A 17542-nucleotide genomic window follows, 5' to 3' on the forward strand; every position below is an offset into this window, starting at 1 on the left:
TTCCTTAGGTTGAGATCAGTTACGTTGAAAGTGTCTCATATCTGGCTCGACACATAGATGTTGTGCTCACCAAAGTCAAATCCTGTATTGCTTTTTTGCATGTTCCACCAAAAAACAAAACAAAACATGTATTTCTTCATGACCTGGACAGAGAGGAAAACTCCCTGCTTTCATTTCCTTCACAAAACTCCTCTATATCTACAGTCCCTTTTAATATTAAATGAAAGGAAGGTCGACTCGAATGAATAATAAAGTCACAATGCAAGTGATGAAATTCAGTGAAATGCCTTTTTATGTTTGTGACGGAAGCTTTACCCATGCACCAAATGTCTTATTGATATGTTTTTTTCTTTTTGAACCCGCAGTGGGAAGATCGTTTCACCCAAGTGGAAGTCTTTCAAAGGCCTGCGGCTGCTGTGGAGGGATAAGATCCGTCTGAATAACGCCATCTGGAGGGCTTGGTTCATTCAGTGTGAGACCGCCACACTTCAGCTCCTCTTTTTTTTGCCGATGTCCTCCTCACAGATTTGACCTTTGACCCCTTTTACTACGTTAAATGTCTGTACATCCGCCGATTCGTCTCCTTTGCCTGTTGTCCGCTCAGATGTGGAGAAGAGGAAGAACCCTGTGTGTGGGTTCGTCACGCCGCTGGAGGGCTCCGAGGCCGACGCTCACCGAAAGCCTGAAGTGAGTCACGGTTCTTTCACCCGCTATTCCACCTAAAAACACGTGAGTGTGTGTTGTGAATCAGCAGCTGATGGAGCTGGGTGTGACTCCGCAGGCCATCATTTTAGAGGGCAGCTACTGGAAGCGGAGGATCGAGGTGGTGATCAAGGAGTATCACAAGTGGAGGATTTACTATAAGAAAAGGGTGAGCGCTCCTCTTGAGGGCCAGTTTTGGTCCACGGGCCTTGTGTTTGACGCCCCTGATCGGGACACAATTCTTTTTTAATTCCAAACTCCATTATAAAATTGAATATTAAAAACAAAATTCCCAATAATGGCTTTCACCGTCAGAACAAGTATTTCACACAAAAATCATCAATCGTTCTAGTTCCTGTTGTTTTTCTTTCGCAGCTCCAGAAGAAGAAGGATGACATTCTGTCGATGCTGCAGGAGGTGAGTCGGCGGCTTCCTCGTCAAAACTTCCGAACCCCGGGACCTCGGAGCTTATTAATAGCCGCCGATGTTGACCGCTGGCCGGCTGACCCACCTGCACTGCGTGTGCCGCGCTTGACCTACTGGCTTTGTTTACATTTGAATGCGGCATCTGATCATCAAAGTCCTCTCGGGATCTATTTTTAGCGGGCGGCGTTCGAATCCCTCGGTTCGCTCGAAAGCAAAAGAGGAGAGAAAGAAGGAAAGGGAAGTGGAGCCATGCGTCACGCCCTGACATTTGCAGCCGCTTGACGCACGTTGATTTTCCAGCACCTCAAACACAGTTTGTAAAAAAAAAAAAAAAAAAAAAAAAATCCTTATTCAGGTGAAATAGCCACCTAATTTAATCAAATCTGACCTACATCTAACGGCGCTTTGTGCGGCGGAGGGGCAGCGGCTTCAACAGTGACGCCGAGAGAGGCGGGAAGAGGGGAGCTCCTCATTCATGATATTTCACATGAGATTTTAACATGTGCCCCGGGTAGTCCGGCTGGAAGCCCAAAACACAGCGACGATCACGCGCATTAGCTCAGAAAAGACGCTGATCAGGTCAAAGGTCATAATAAACCAGGTTTTTATTTCTTTACTGCCTGTTCCTGGAGTCTTATCTCATTTATATCCTCCTGCTGTAAAGCTGGATTTCCTCCTGCTTTTGTTTTTTTGTCGTATATTGTATCACAGCCTTCAGCTCTCACTGCGTATTTTAGCAAATCTGCAAAACTTCATGGAACCAGGGACCGTATTTCGTAACAGGTGCTTCTGTTTGTTTTCTGCTAAGCTAACAATGGTAAGTTCTTAAATTAAATAGGCGTACTCTTATGTAACATAATAATAAAAACACCATCGAGTTAGATTTGTTTGCTTCGAAAGCATCTCCTTTCACATTTAATGCACCTGATTGATACATTAATCTTAAGAATATGAAAAAATGTGGAAAAAAACTGCAGATGACACTGCTTTTAAACATTCAAGAGTCGTATTTCAGTTCTTTTTTTCTGGTTAATAGCAGATTTTATTGTAACCCGGTAGTGCTAAATGACAGAGGAGATCTTCAAGAGAGGATAAAGCTAAAAATAAACTAGAAACAGTGAAATAAATGGGATTTTGCTCAATTTCATGCCATTTTGCTGGTGATTTGATTATATATGTGGCTTGTACTGCTGGTTCAGTTCTTCATTTACCACATATTTTAGGCTCCGTTTATACAACACAGTTTACAAGTGAAAACGCCAAACTTGTGTTGTGTTTACAGTGTCTGTTTACACGTCAACAGTGCTTGGATCCAATGGAAATGCAACTTTTTGAGATCAGCTCCCAAGGTGGAGGTTTTCAAAAAATGGCGTCATCGCGGAAACGGAGAAAAACACAATTTTTCTGAAAATGCTCGGACTCCGATTCCACACATTCAAAACACATACAGGTGATGAAGAAGCTGTATCTGTTATCTGAACGGTGATTCTTTCCTGATCGCAGTGACGACAGTGAATGATGAATCGTAAAAGACTGCGTGATCACCGAGTGATTATACGCTTTAGATAATGGAGATCGATTATCTTTAGACTTGTATAAGCTGGAGAGTGCAAATGTTTCACTCTGCACTATTAACTCTGCATGAATTTCATACTGCAAAATGCATTTTTTATACAGTTATTTAGTGTGTAAGAACTTAACCTCTTAGTGCTATAAATGTTAAAATATTTGAGAATGTGAAGAAGCTGCCGGCTGGATTAGATGTGTTAGAAACAGTTGGTGGATTTGTACAACCTTTTGCGCCTCGTCTTACCCGGGAAGCAGCTATAGTTGTCCTGATGTTGATTTCGTTGATCGTTATATTGGGAATCAAAGATCTGTTGTGTTTTCCTCAGTGGGACTTTCGTCTGATGGCAACAACTAGAATGAATGTAGTATGTTAAAGTGTTCTTCAGTGATCTTCAGAGGACACACACACACATACACACAGCCAAATGTCGAAAACGTGCTTCTGGCTCTCTTTCTTAAAATCGAAGCGGTTCACAATCTGGCTCCAATTCCATATTCAGAATTACAGATTTGTTTTTTAATTTCAGAACTGTTATCAATGTTATCATCTGGTCTATGAAAAGAAGACCAAGACAAATAGGTGAACTTGCATACAAAACTCTGTTTTCCACGTCATGATAGTTTTTTTTCCCCATAAATGCTGATCACTTCTCGACTTCCTGCCATCTTAAGTGCTCAGCCAATGGGTTTATATTTATAATTTATTTTACCCCATACGTGACACAGTTGCAGGAAACCCCCACATACAATGTAAATGGCGCCTGTCGGAAGTGAGACATTAAGCGGCGCTCACATGCACGCAGGTATTTATTTCCTGGTCGGAGCAGCAGCGGCAGCAGTTTAGAGGCGGCAGGGTCCTCAGGTTTTCCTGTTGGAGTGCACGTGTGTGTGTGACTCCCAGAATTAGGTCAGGGACAAAAGGCTGCTGCGCCTTTTGAAAAGGTGGGACATGGAAATAAAGAAATGAACAAAGAAGACATAATGATAACCTGTAATGGGCTAGTGTTTCTCAACAATGTGTCAAAAGTGCTTTTTCATCATGCACTACACACACACACACACACACACACACACACACACTCACACAAGCATGCAAATGCACACAGCAATCTTACCTCATTTCTACTTGGGCACACTTACACTCGAAGAGGGGATGTCGTGGGCTCAGACGTAATCAAAACAGTTTCCGGCTCGATGCGAGCTTCCCTATAAATGTGGTCTGGAGTTTAGAAGGTGAGAGTGAAGGAGTGAATCGGGGTGAAGCGTCTCCAGGAGAGACTCGCAGCCGCAGCTTCAGCTTCTGTGAGTTTTCCCAGCAGGACAAGAGGAATACAGGAAGCATAACTTGTTTTTTTTTTTTTTTTGGACGACTCAATGCTGGATATGGACTTTTTTTTCTTGTTGTTTTAATATTTGCTTTTATTATTTGGTCTTTCTGTGTCTTTTGGATGAACTGAACTCTCTAATTGTGCACAAATTAATTTTTTTCCTTGTGCAACAAGTGTGAATCCAAGACTTCTCAGCCTGCAGAGCTCTGACAGGTGTGTCTTGATTCCTGCTTTGCTTTGCTCCGCAGGGTCCGATCTGTCAGACCAAGTTGGACAAACGCTTCAACCAGACCTACCAGGAGCCCGAGGCCGCCCCGGTGGAGGCCCACATGTTCGACCTGGACTGCCTGCTGTCCGACATCTCCGACACCCTGTTCACCATGACGCAGAAACCCTGTCCCTGGGCCAGCGACCGGCACAACAGTGAGTCTTGGAGAGCGTCTGGATTCTTTGTTGTAAAGTCTGCAGATGTGGCTGAAAGCTCTGCAGCTGTAGCTTCATGGAATTGATCATCTGCTGGGTCATTTCTTGTGGCTGCACAGTCTGTGACAGTGCTGTTATCATTGGGATATCAACATTTGCAGCATACTGATAGCAAAAGCCTGGACTGCTGTTCATGCACTGTGCATTCATGCTCTGCATGTTGACATGTTGCCTGCTGCCTGGTGTTGAAAACACACAGTATTTCACTTTGTTCTCTTCATAAATCAACTGGACTTGGCGATGTTATGTGTCAAGTGTCTTGAAGATTGTTTTCTCAGCATGTATTAGAACTTCTTTGGACTGAAACAAGGGGGAAAGCGGATTTATTGCTGATCAAAATGTGTTTTGCTGTCATTTTGTTGGTTTGGCTGCATGTGGCTGTGATGGGACACTTGTGCTTTCTTCATTCATGCTTGAAAACAATAATTTGATGATTTTTATCTCAGTACAAGAACAGAGGATCTTTGAGTGTCTGATTGAAAATCTTGGACTTGTGCTGTTTCACGGCTCCCTCCCAATGAAAAGGGGAATTCCCTGACTGGATGGCCTCTCGAAGCAGCCAGTCACAGTAAAAGAAGCATTTCTCTCTCTTAACTACATCTGACACTACGCTTTCTTCCCCTGCAGCGTACACCAGCAATGCCGACATCATTCAGCCGGGCCTGACTCCTCTGCAGCCCAACCTGGACGACTTCATGGACATACCAGGTATTCACCCTCTCATCTGAGTCTGGAATGACACCTGACGGCAGATTTCATACAGAAAGGATTGATTTTAAGGGGAAAAAAGTCCACTCTAACCCAAAATCACACAGCTCATAGAAATATATTCATATTATTTATGACAATTTATAATCAAATTAGATTAATATTCTCTATAAATTCCATGAGTTCATGATTAAATGATTAGAGTTGAGTATTTCTTGTTTTTCTGTGCTGTGTTTGCAGTGTGTTTTTGGCCTTCGGAGGCTGTAAAAGGTGTTATTTAGCTGTATTTCATCACCACTGCAGACTCTGGCACCTGTTAAACTGGAAGAAATACACTGACAGCTGAAGGCATGATGAGAAACACTGACTTCTCACTAAAGACGATTGTTTAGATAATCTTATATGATGAGATTCTCAGAAACACTGGCAAATAAAACAACATTACGCTACTTGGGTTAGTTAAAGCTGACTAACCACCAAAAAAAAATTCAAGTAATGACAAAATACGTGATGCAGTCGTTCCTGGTGTAGAGGGAAAAGAGAGAGAGCAGATCTGAATAAGTGTTATTGCAACACCTCACATTTTCCCTGCCTGTTCCAAGTTAAAACTTATGGATACATCCTGGAGAGTGTGAGGCGGGAAAAGTTTTACCGCCTCGGGCGGCTTTTTTCTTACAAATGGCAAACAACGTGCACGCAGCCAGAGAGCCGCGGGGCTTCAGGCAGGAAGCCAGTCGGAGTTTAGTTTCTAACGCTGAACCGCTGTGACTGTGAGAGTCTCAGCTCTTTAGCGTTACTTTTCCAGCAGCCCCGTGGCGAGACGTCGGCGTTCACAGGGAACCTGCTGCCCGCTGCTCTAATGTGCACGTTTCAGAAACGCTGTATTACAACCTGTTGTTTCTAGGAATGGTCCAAAAATACTGTGACCTGGCAGGTGTAGAACGAATAGTTCCAGTACAGAGAGGGTGGTGGAGGGATTCGTTTTTACAGTCTCTGTTACAATTTAACCGTGTAGATTTTCCTCCACGTCCTTGAAGCTTACTACAACCACAAGTTTGTTGTAACTGTTTAAATTGACCCACCTTGGGTCCTGGACTCAGGTGTCACAAATACTCTCCTTCTGGCTCCAGATCCAGTCTCTAGATCGGGGGTGTCAAAACACAAGCTTTGGATACGGCTTTATAATTCTGTCAGTTTCATCCATCTTCTAAAGCTGAATTTTCAAAATGTATGGTCCCTTTGCCCAGAAGGATGACTATGGACTGAAGAAGAATTAAGCAGACTAATAAAGCAGTCCTTGATTCTTCAGCACATTGAGCATTTGTCACCATGGCATGTTTTTTCCACCAGAGAGCACTGTCACACAGTGTGTGTGTGTGTGTGATATCGGCTTGAAAAGTCCAAATCAAATGGATTTATGTTAAAATGTGCTCATATCTCATTGAGAAGTACAATCATCTGGCATATATAATTAATATTTTAGGTCATTTTTAAAAAAATTGCGTTTTCTCACCGTTCCCCTCCGCCGGTCTCCTCCTGACAGTGTTGTTGACGGTGTGCGTCTGTGTGTGTTTCTCAGATATCTTCATCAACTATCGAGGCCAGCCCACGGAGCAGACTGATTTTGCTGACTGTGGCTATTTCGAGAGCTCATCTGGCAGCGCGTTCGCCGCAGCTCCCTCCCCCGTGGTAACAGCTCCTCCGCTCCTGATCAACACGCAGCTGGCTCAGGTACCGCTTGTCTGTTTTTTTTTTTGTTTTTTTTTTTAGATATCATGCTGCAGGAGTGCTGTGGCCTGATGGGTAAAACGGATTAAATCCTTTTTTTCCAGCCGAATCTGTCCGCCGACAGCCTGCCCCAGCCCTCCACGTCCAACCCGAGGCCGGACCAGACCAGGCCGGGCCCGGACTGCAGTCAGTTCCACTCGTCCGGCATCATGCCGTACGGACAGTCGTACCACAATGCTCCCGCTTCTGCGGTGTTCGCCGGCGGCGGCGAGCAGCCGGCGTCCGCCGGCGCACCTTTCCTCTACCCGCTGCCGTGTCACAAGTTCGGCTACTACACGACGACCAGCGTGACCTCCACCGTCATCACTCACACCGCCTCCACCGGGGGCGCGCACGGCTCCGCGCACCACGCTCACGGCTACTCCCAGGCGGGGGACACGTACTCGCAGACCCCCGCCCCCTCCCTGACCTACCCGCCTGTGGTGTCCGACCCGGTCCACGCCGCTCTGCCCCCCGTCACGGCGGCGCACTGCTTCTCGGTGCCCGAGCAGGTGGCGGGCACGGCCGTCCGAGGGAAGCACAAGCAGAAGACAGGCGGAGCCAGGACGGCGGGTCCCTCCTCGGCCCCCCCAGACCCCCGGATCGCTGCCCCCGTGCCCACCAGCTGCCTGGCTAAGCTGCTCTCCTCCAGCGCCCACGAGCGTGAGTCGGCTCTGCCGTTAACCGGCTGCTGGCGAGCCTCCGTCACGCCACGCTGACTCACTTCTGAACTTTGCTTTCAGGAAAGCCAGCGCTGGGCTTTGATGCTGCTCTGGTGACAGTCAAAGGTCAGAGGTCAACGTCTCCCAGCCCCTCAGTGAGTGTGCCATCTGAAATCACAAGCATTACCACAACCGAGTACCTTTTGTAACAAACTTTCTTATTCGAGCATTGATCTCACTGATCTTGACCATCAACTGAAATCTGCACCACTTCCTCCCTGTAATATTTTATCTCTCAGTTGAAGTGAAATGAAATAATACAGCCTTTTTTTTTCAAGGCCTTCTAGAAGTCTTCAGATCTTAATGTGATCACACACTTAAAAAGCAAAGTGTCCGACCCGGGCATTTTGCATGATTAATCTCATTAAGAAAACCTGGAATGCACAAGAACATGCAAACTCCACAGAAAAATGCTGCCGGGTCTGAGCTCAAACTCAATATCTAATGATCCAAAAATGTCAGAAATTGTAGTTTACTCCGTTCTGCAGGTCAGACGGAGTTTCTGAGTGCTTCGTCTGTGTTGTGAAGCAGATAAGCAGCGGTGATCACGGCCCCGGAGTGATGCCGCAGCTGCAGCACGGACCAGTCTGGCCTTCAGGGATCCCCGTGCTGACCCCCCCGCACGGCCACGGCGGGCCTCACAGCAGCTCCTCCAGGGGCTCCGCCGTGTCGGTGCTGCTCACCCAGGGCTCCACGCACAACGCCACAACCCTCCTCGTCCCCAAGACTGAGAAGCTGTCGCCCGTCCATCTGTACGGCGCCGACCGGAGCAGCCTCAACGGTATGACCACCGAATCACATGCTGATGAGAGCCCGAGACTGAAATCCCTGCTTGCCTGTCTTCTGTGGAAACTTTAGCATTGTGTTGACAGAATTTCAGCGAGGCATCTGCTAAATATCCTAAAGTGAGTACACAAGGAGGTGGAGCAGCTGTTCACATAATTTATTGCAAACATGAAGTGGCTGGAAGCGCAGTCTGACTGCTGCGAGCTCAAATGCTGAAGTTTACTGTGCAGAAACATGAGTACTGTGAGCAGAGAGAGCATATGCAGCTTCATAAACTGGAGTGCAGCAGATGATGGAGAGTTTTTATATCTCAAGTTGTTGGGAAAGTTAAGCCTCGCCGTATGATTTCGACAACTAAATCTCACTCTTCACCTGGACATCGGGCTTCTGTGGCGCGCCCAAGCTGACAAAATGGTGTGAAAGCAGATGAACATAAACTGCAACTGAACGCTCCAGTAAATATTAATGTCGGTTCAAATATCATGAGCCTTTCTTGCTGCGTGTTTTAAATATTTAACTCGCAGTTTTCACTATTTATTATATTCAGTGTGATGAAGATTTCACATTTTCTCAGTTTTGTGGGCTTCATAAATATCAGGCAGCACATTCAAGAAGGGATATTTGGTTTTCACTTCGTGTTCTTGAGATTTTGAGATGAGTGTTGCAAAAATTGAAGTGGAGTTTGGGAGACTGAACCAGCTGCAGAGAACAAGACATTTACCTTCTGTGGGTTTATTTCAGTATATAATAATACAGTATTTAAATGTTTTTTCCATATGCAATAAGTTATTATATGATTGAAGTAGGATTATGGTTCATTATGAAGCACCCTTTTTTTAATCGGTGAAAAGTGTTGTAAAGATAACATCTGCTTACTTAATTGACATTAAAACCCTTTCATAATGTGATAACTGTAACCAATAGAGTAACAATACATAAGCAAGACTGCATTTCTTTTAAATATAAGCTTTTTTTGTGCAACACTTTCTTTTAATTATGGCTAATGTTTTACTAATTGGTAAATTATTGGCTGTATTACATTAAGAATATAATTACTATGTGATTATGTTATTGGTTGCGCCATGTTTTGCTTGTAAACAAAGTAAAATAATGGGAGGATGGACCAGTGGCCATCATTACGTTATTGGTTTTTACAGTCCTGCGTAGTCAAGTGGCATTTATCTATTGAACAGTTACTAAAACATGTGTTCTCCTTGTTTCTTTTAGTGAATTTTCCACTACATCCAGGCCAAACGTCACCACCAAACCCTTTAGATAAAGCCTCCAACCCCGAGTCTCCACTCTCAGGTTTCTCAGGGCACGGAAAGCTCGACTCCAGTAAGGTAGGACTGACTCTCGCTCATCTCATTTCCATTCACTTCTGTCTTCAAACCGGAGGTTTTGTTCATTTAACATAACGAGGTCAAAAGAAGAAGAAAAATATCTAGGAGAAATCTTTTTTTTGCTCTGTGGGTTTGAAGTGTGATGTGCATCTGTCAGAGCTGTGCTGTCTTGCAGCAAACGGAGACCAGGAGGATAACTCACATCTCGGCTGAGCAGAAGCGGCGTTTCAACATCAAACTGGGATTTGACACTTTACATAACCTTGTGACAACACTCAGCTCTCAGCCGAGCATAAAGGTACTGTGAAGAGCTGTGCGGCTGAATTTTCTGGTAGATGCGTTGAAAGGGGGGAGGCGGGGAGCATCAAAGAGCGCTTGGGTTGCTTCAGAGTTTAAGCTTTACAAAAAAAAAAAAAAGAAAAAAGCATGATGTGTTAAAAACACAGCCGGGGACAAGTGTGGTGTTTAGAGGTTCAGCCACAGCGGCGTTGAAAGTTTGAGCTCTTCTGAGTGAAATGCAGTAATCCCTCTGTCTGCTGGCGCAGATCAGCAAAGCCACCACGCTGCAGAAGACGGCCGTGTACATCAGTAAGATGCAGCAGGAGAGAGCTCAGCTGCACGAGGAGGCTCAGAGGCTCCGGGACGAGATCCAGCTCCTCAACTCCGCCATCAAGTCAGTGCTTTTAGCGACTGCATTTCCATTCTATCACACTAAATATGACATTGAAATAGAGCTGTCTGACATTAGAATGCTCATTTACACTGATCAGGCTATTAACATTATATCCATTGACAATACAAAGCAAAGCAAGGCCATTTTATTTGCGTTGCGAATTTCAGCAACAATGAAAAAGATAGAGCAAGCAGCCAAAAAGCCATGCCGTTTTGGCAAAAAAAATCCAACATCAGAGAAAACCTGGAGCACAGGAAAAGTAGAAATCTCAGGTACACAACCAATGCTTGACACACTAGAAAATCCCAACATATCCCAAGACTTCCAGGTGAAGACAATCACAAAGTCTGGTACAAGTGAAAGACCGCAGGGAGCAGCAGTCAGACCCGAGGAGGAGAAGTCAAGGAGCCTGAAAGAAAAGAGAGAGCCAGAATCTCACACACATGATACCATGGAGACAGCACCTTCCAACTTCCAGAACTTAAATTATCTGCTGCTACCTGCTTGGTGAAAGATACAACAGCCCGCCTCCAGAGATCTGTTGTTTTAGCTGTTAAAGTGTGAACGGCACCTTGTCGGGCCGGTGGTCCTAATGTTGTGGCCGACAGGGGTGAACCCGTCCTCTTTTTTCCCTGTCGTCGCTGCTTTGTTGACTCAGTGTGTGTGTTCTCCAGCGCGTGCCAGCAGCAGCTTCCAGCCACCGGCGTCCCCATCACACGGCAGCGCTTCGACCTCATGAGGCAGAAGTTCAGAGAGTACGTCCGAGCACAGACTCTGCAGAACTGGAAGTTCTGGATCGTATCCTTCAGAATGGCAATCTTACCGACTGCTCATTAAACATCAACCCGTCACAGCTTAGAAAAAAAAAAAAACACTTGTGAAAAAAGGAAGGAGTAAAATCCACTGAAGGGTGAATGAAGGCGTGTGGCGCTGCAGTCACTGGCTGCAGTGTCGTCTGGCATCTTCACTCTTTGGAAGAATTTCAAATCATGTTCTGTTTCTAAAGCCTCTTTCTTTGAATCCAAATGAACTAATTACACCAAGCATTATGCCAGGCTGGTGCATGTAGAGAAGGATACTTTGTGTGTGTGTGTGTGTGTGTGTGTGTGTGTGTGTGTGTGTGTGTGTGTGTGTGTGTGTGTGTGTGTGTGTGCGTGCGTGTGAGATTAATTGCTTTAAATTCAGTGTCTCTGCTTGTGTTGCATAAATGATCTTGATAAACATTTAATCTGAAACTCTCTCCTTCAGTACCGTTGCACCTATTACAGCTAACGTGAGTTTGTTTATCATATATGGATGCCGCTCTAAGCCACCTTGAGGGCATCGCTCCTCCATGAATATTCAAGCGTGCTCTGAGAGATTGTGCACTTATGCTCCAGCTGAGATTACCAATGAAAAACATCAGCGTCTCCAGGATTATTTACTGGACATTTGACAGCTAATTTTCTTCCCTTTCCGCAGATAATGAATTGAGCGGAGAATGCACAACTGGCAGGAGAATCAAATTACTCCAAACCCTCTGGGGGCCAGACGCAATTTATCACCACACCACGTGAACCGACGGTTTTAAAAAATAATAAATGGTCTGAAGTATTTTGTAGACTGAAATAATCACAGAAAGAATGAAAACCTGATTTGGAATTTTGGATATTTGTACTAGAGTCCAGCCCTTGCCCATAGTTAGCTGGGATTGACTCCTGCACCCCCGTGATGAACAAGATCAATATAGAAGATGGATGGATGCACTTAATATGTATTGATCCTCATCAAATTTAACAGTTCCTCCACATTGTGTTAATGTTGCTTTAAAAATACAGAGCAGAAGTATAAAAGAGGCTGACCGAGTCAATCAGAACCAATTATTCCTACAATTATAACACAGTCAACAATGAGTTTTGTAATTTACCATCCTCACCTGTGTGTCCGATTGTTTCCTCAACTCACTGTCAGTTCAGTATCATCATCGAGCCGCTGTTTGAGTCCTATAATGGGATGGTGTCCACTGCCAGCGTAGAAGACCTGTGTCGGTCCACTCTGTCCTGGCTGGACCAGCACTGCTCTCTTCCTGCGCTCAGACCCAGTGAGTCCAGCCGCACCGACCCTGCTCATCCATGTTTTTTTATTTCTTATTGCTCCCTAAATTCCGCTGTTCCTCTACAGTGGTCCTGAGTTCACTCCGCCTCCTGAGTACCACCACAGCCATCCTGACAGACCCCGGCTCTCTGCCCGAGCAGGCCACACTGGCTGTCACCCAGGGCGACCCCGCCACCGGCCCGGACCACTCCTTACAGCCCACCACTCGTCAGTAACGCCTGCTTTCAACACAGACTGAGGGGAGGGTTTACTGGAACTCATAAGAAGATGCAGGAAACCCCAAACCTGTGGAAATGTTTAAAAAAAGGACTATTTTCATCCTACAGACTGTTAATAATGTTTAATTGTTTTCCAATAAAACTGAAAAGTTTCTCGAAAGAGTGATTTCTGGTTCATGAAACGTCTGTGTGGAGTGAAAATGTGTGTGAACCCTGTGTGAGGGTCTCTCAGCTGCACTTGCAGAAGGTGCTCTGCTGGAGGTCAGGTGACCGTGGACCACGTGATGCTGGTTCGACTCCAGTGAATTCATCATGTTTGGGAGAGACGATTTAAATTTTGTGACATGGTGCAAGAAGCCCCCAGTGGTACATCAGCAGAACTCAGGCAGGCTGTGCAGTTCCAGTCTTGCTCAGTTGTTGGATGTTCACACTATAATGTCTGCTGATGGAGGAGCGAGTTGATTTGGGAGCAAGAATCAAAACTCATCCGACCAGGAACACATCATTCCAACCTGTTATTGTGAATTTTAGCTTCACTTTTCTGTTCTGGAGTCAGATCCAGAAGGGTCAACGCAGCAACGCAACCTCAAAACCCGCAACAAAGCCAGAGCGCAAAAAGCACAGCGAACATTTTAAACCGCAGTAGTCGGAGGAACAGGCTTTGTTTCCAGGGGACAATATTTTCTGACGGACTGTTTTGATGAGGGGGGAATTTATGATCCGTAAGTAAAATGCTGCTGCTCAACAACTGTGATTAATGTCAATGTTTTGAGAAGTCAGTACACAACGTGTGTGTGTGTGTGTGTGTGTGTGTGTGTGTGTGTGTGTGTGTGTGTGTGTGTGTGTGTGTGTGTGTGTGTGTGTGTGTGTGTGGAGAGACTGTTGACATGACTGGAAAGAAATGATTTGAAAAGAATCATGGTTAAAGTAAAAATTTAACAGTGCACTTTGGCTTGTCTTCATTTAGAAATGTGGATTTGTCTTATTTTTCATTAGAATTATAGTAATTATATTTACAAAATGGGAAATCAATATTTCATGAAGCAGTCCTCTAATGAACAGATTTATTCTAAGTGTACTTAATCTGCTGCACATTAATTTTAATGCATTCTTCCAGATTGATATTTTTCTGCGTTTTACTGAATAGTTTGTGCCTTTTTTCTCTGTTTTCTGAACAATTTATGTCACTTCACTGAAGTTTAAGTCACTAGTTTATGCTGTCTGTATGTCTCTTTGTTAGTTTTTGTCCCTTTGTCTTTGCATCCTTGTCTCTTTGCAGTTGTTTATAACTTTTGTTCATTTTTATGTCTCATTGAGTTTTTTTGTCTTTGTGCAATCTTGATTTGTCTCTTTTTAGTTCTTTTGTGTCACTTAGTGAATATGTTGCATTATTGTAACTCTAAAATGCTTTTTTTACTTTCAGAAAATGTTAAAAGGTTGAGATTACAGCTAATACTAAAGTTCAGTGAGCGCTGTGGAGAGAGACAGCAGCCCTACAGTGTTTTCAGATTCATGTATGTACATGAAAAGCTTCAAAATGAGCTGATAAAAACATAATCCAGATCAGTTTCTGTCAGGAACTGGTTCACTGTGATGTTACAGCACTGCTTGTGGCAGAAAACATTGCAATATAAAATGTATTAGGATGCATTTTTATTTATTTTGTGTACATTGAAGACGAGTAACTCTTCCTGGGTTATCTGATCAGGTTCTGTTTCTGCTTTAGGTTTTTGTCTTGATTTGGTTCTATAGTGATCCCGTTAATTGTTATTATTGTTCTAACTAGACATGTTTTGGGTTTGCTTCTCGTTATTCTGACTTATGACTAGACACATTTTTTGCTTGGCTTCTCCCACAATCATTTCCCATTTTCGTCCGTTCAGGAATCCAAACGTGGATCTTTTCTAGGAAATTCCTGCAATGTTCTAGATTTTGGATATCTTTGAATGTTTTTAAAATATTTGAACTTTTTTTAACTTGAGATCAAATGAGGGTAATCGTCTTCAGCTTATCAACAGCTGCTTAGCAATGGTTGCTAAGGCAAGGCACTGCATCATTTTATGATGCCACTCTCAGTACTTTTTGCCATGTCTTAACCAGTACTCCTAGTTATTTTAGTATGTTTTTCACCTTGTTCTATATCTGATTTGTGTTTTTGTTTGCACTTAGTGACATTTGCTCTCACATTATCGGAGCCTTTGGTACCCTTTAGTCATCTTCATGTCTCTATATTTGTGGTGTTTTATGTTTATGACCCTTTTCTACATCTTTGTGTTACTTTTCAGTTTCTCCGTGGTTGTTTTTCTTATCCTGCTGCCGTCCTCATTCACAGATCACACTTACAGTTCAATTCAGCTTGGCTCAGCATCTCCAAAGACCATGACACTCCATAGAAAGATCAGTCACGAGGAGACGGGTCAGAGAAAAAGAACGACAGTCGATGAGTCAGCTAAACTGGGCAGCTTTTCTGCAAAGAATAAACTGCTCCAAGGTCTTAAACGACTCTTCCAAGAAGCTGAAGGAGGTCTGTAGAAAAAAGAAAAAGAAGAAGAAAGCGGACCATAATTAACTGGGTTTGTTTCATAGATAAATAGATAGAGAACTACTTTATTCATCCCCTCAGGGGAAATAGGTTGTCACATAGCACACACTATGAAGTACACACACAATACATAAAATGAATAAATAAATAAGTAAATAAATAAATGAGTTATGGATAAAATTGAGCTAAAATGCCAAAAAAAAAAAACAACAACAAAAAAAAGCCAAGGGTGAAGGGACAATAGCCTGGTCTGGCACCAGAGCCTGGTCAGCGACCCGTATCCACCACTGTGCTGTTAAAAAGCCTAATGGCCGTGGGGCCAAAGGGCCTCCTGTGGTGCTCGGTCCTCGAGTGCAGCACTGTGAGCCTCCCGCTGTGGCTGCTGCGTTGCAGCATCAGGGTGTGATGGAGGGGGTGTTTGGTGTTGCCCAGGTTGTCGGTCAGCTCGGTTCGCATCCTCCTCTCCACCACATCCCCCAGTGAGTTTAAGCACCTCCCCATCACAGAGCCGGCCTTCCAGATCAGCTCATTCAGCCTTCTGGTGTCCCTCTCTGACCCCCTAGCAGACAGCAGCAAAAAAGATGGTTCCTGCTGCAACTCACTAGTAAAACTTGTTCAACTGCACATCACAGACATCGAAGGAATTGAGCCTCCTCAAGAGGAAGAGCCTGCTCTGGCCCTTCTTGTGGATGGCATCAGTGTTCACTGACCAGTCAAGCTTACTCTCCAGATGCACCTGCAAGTACCCGTAGGACTGCACCACTTCGATGTCCACGATGTCCTACAGAAGTCAGTAACCATCTCCTTTGTCTGCTTTGTGTTCAGGATGAAGCCGTTCCTCTCACACCAGCTGCTGAAGGCTCCCGCAAGGTCCCTGTGGTCTACCTCCTGTCCCTTCCTCACACACGCCACAATCGCTGTATCATCTGAGTACTTGTGGTTGTGGAACTCATTGACTTGAGGAGCCTTCTTCCACACTCACAGGTAGGAAAACTGGTCGAGTGCCTACGAGTTGGAAGAAGTATGATCACGTATTTTCAGTATGGGGCATGTAATTCCTGACCTGGTGTCCCGGTTTGTCTGCTGAAGCAGTTTTGAAGCCAGTGTGTTTTATCATCTAATGCTTAGCGTTTTTCTCACCTACAGAAATCAGCATCATTCATCCTTTATATGGCTGCAGTAAAGGTGTGGAGAAGAGAAGTGCTGCAGAGGAAGAAGATCCAGACCAAAAGGATCTGGACCAGGACACCAGTGGAGGACTGAAGGGCTGCTTTTTGATAAAAATATGAGGAGCAGAGCCCGCCTGGAGAAGGAGGCTGTGGACAGGTGTTCAAAGAGAGACGTGAGCAGATCTTCTTCTGGTGAGTGCTGCAAATCAAGAGTAGAAACAGAGGTGGTTCATAGTGCTGACAGAGCTCATGTGGCTGCTTAAACACTAGAAATCTCAAATTCTGTGTACAAAAAACAAAATTTGGGTTGTAAATTTGTTATCGGGACTATGAAAAAATAAAAAAAAAGTTACTTTTCTGACTTTTTTATTGGTTGGAATTTGATAATGTGGCCGCATTTATGAAGAGATTATTAGTGACTATTCAAGTATCAGTTTTCAGTAATGTCTGCAGCCTGTTCTCGATTTCAGAATCCTTCATGGAGAACAAATGTCTGCTGTGTGAAACATCCAAATGTGGCTTTTGATGTTCGATCAGGAAAAGTCTGGAAGCTGAAAAGAACAAACTTTGTGTGTCGCAGGTCGCCATCAAACATTTTCTGGATGAAAATGTCTCCTGCAGAGAATTTGTAAGTGTGCATCTGTAAGTCAGTGCTGACCTGCACAGATCCTCTGGTTCTCACTCTCTGGTTCTCAACCCTCTTGATGCTTTCAGGACCAGATTGGAAACGTGGTCGCAGTAGAAGTCGCCGTCATGTTGAAATTTGCATTGGCGCAAACTGGATCGGCAGGGGCCGTCAGCACCCGTGGTCCTGCTGGACTATTATGGCCTGGAAGAAGATCTGATCCTGGTCCTTGAGAGACCCGACCCCTGCATGAACCTGCTGAAATACGTTAGGATCCATGGAGGCTCACTGCAGTAGGAGCAGGCCAAGGTAGGTGACCAGAGGAATTCTTCTATACCTTCAACATGCTGCTTAATGCTTTTTCAAAACTTCAAAAAAAATGCTGAT

General features: G+C 44.5%; 1 protein-coding gene across 1 annotated transcript in view; it reads left to right on the forward strand.

Annotated features, from left to right (window-relative positions):
• mlxipl (MLX interacting protein like) overlaps positions 1-12972 on the forward strand; it is a 15591-nt gene extending 2619 nt beyond the window's left edge. The window contains exons 2-17 of the mRNA XM_030100994.1: positions 366-472; positions 605-687; positions 782-871; positions 1078-1119; positions 4274-4448; positions 5136-5216; positions 6796-6947; positions 7049-7646; positions 7727-7800; positions 8237-8486; positions 9719-9834; positions 10010-10132; positions 10380-10507; positions 11182-11305; positions 12458-12587; positions 12668-12972. Coding sequence (XP_029956854.1) covers positions 366-472; positions 605-687; positions 782-871; positions 1078-1119; positions 4274-4448; positions 5136-5216; positions 6796-6947; positions 7049-7646; positions 7727-7800; positions 8237-8486; positions 9719-9834; positions 10010-10132; positions 10380-10507; positions 11182-11305; positions 12458-12587; positions 12668-12816 — 2422 coding nt within the window. The 3' untranslated portion in view covers positions 12817-12972. The remainder of the gene's footprint in view (positions 1-365; positions 473-604; positions 688-781; positions 872-1077; positions 1120-4273; positions 4449-5135; positions 5217-6795; positions 6948-7048; positions 7647-7726; positions 7801-8236; positions 8487-9718; positions 9835-10009; positions 10133-10379; positions 10508-11181; positions 11306-12457; positions 12588-12667) is intronic.
• Positions 12973-17542: the final 4570 nt, after the last annotated feature.

Source organism: Salarias fasciatus, chromosome 10 (assembly GCF_902148845.1).
Source record: "Salarias fasciatus chromosome 10, fSalaFa1.1, whole genome shotgun sequence".
NCBI lineage: Eukaryota > Metazoa > Chordata > Actinopteri > Blenniiformes > Blenniidae > Salarias > Salarias fasciatus.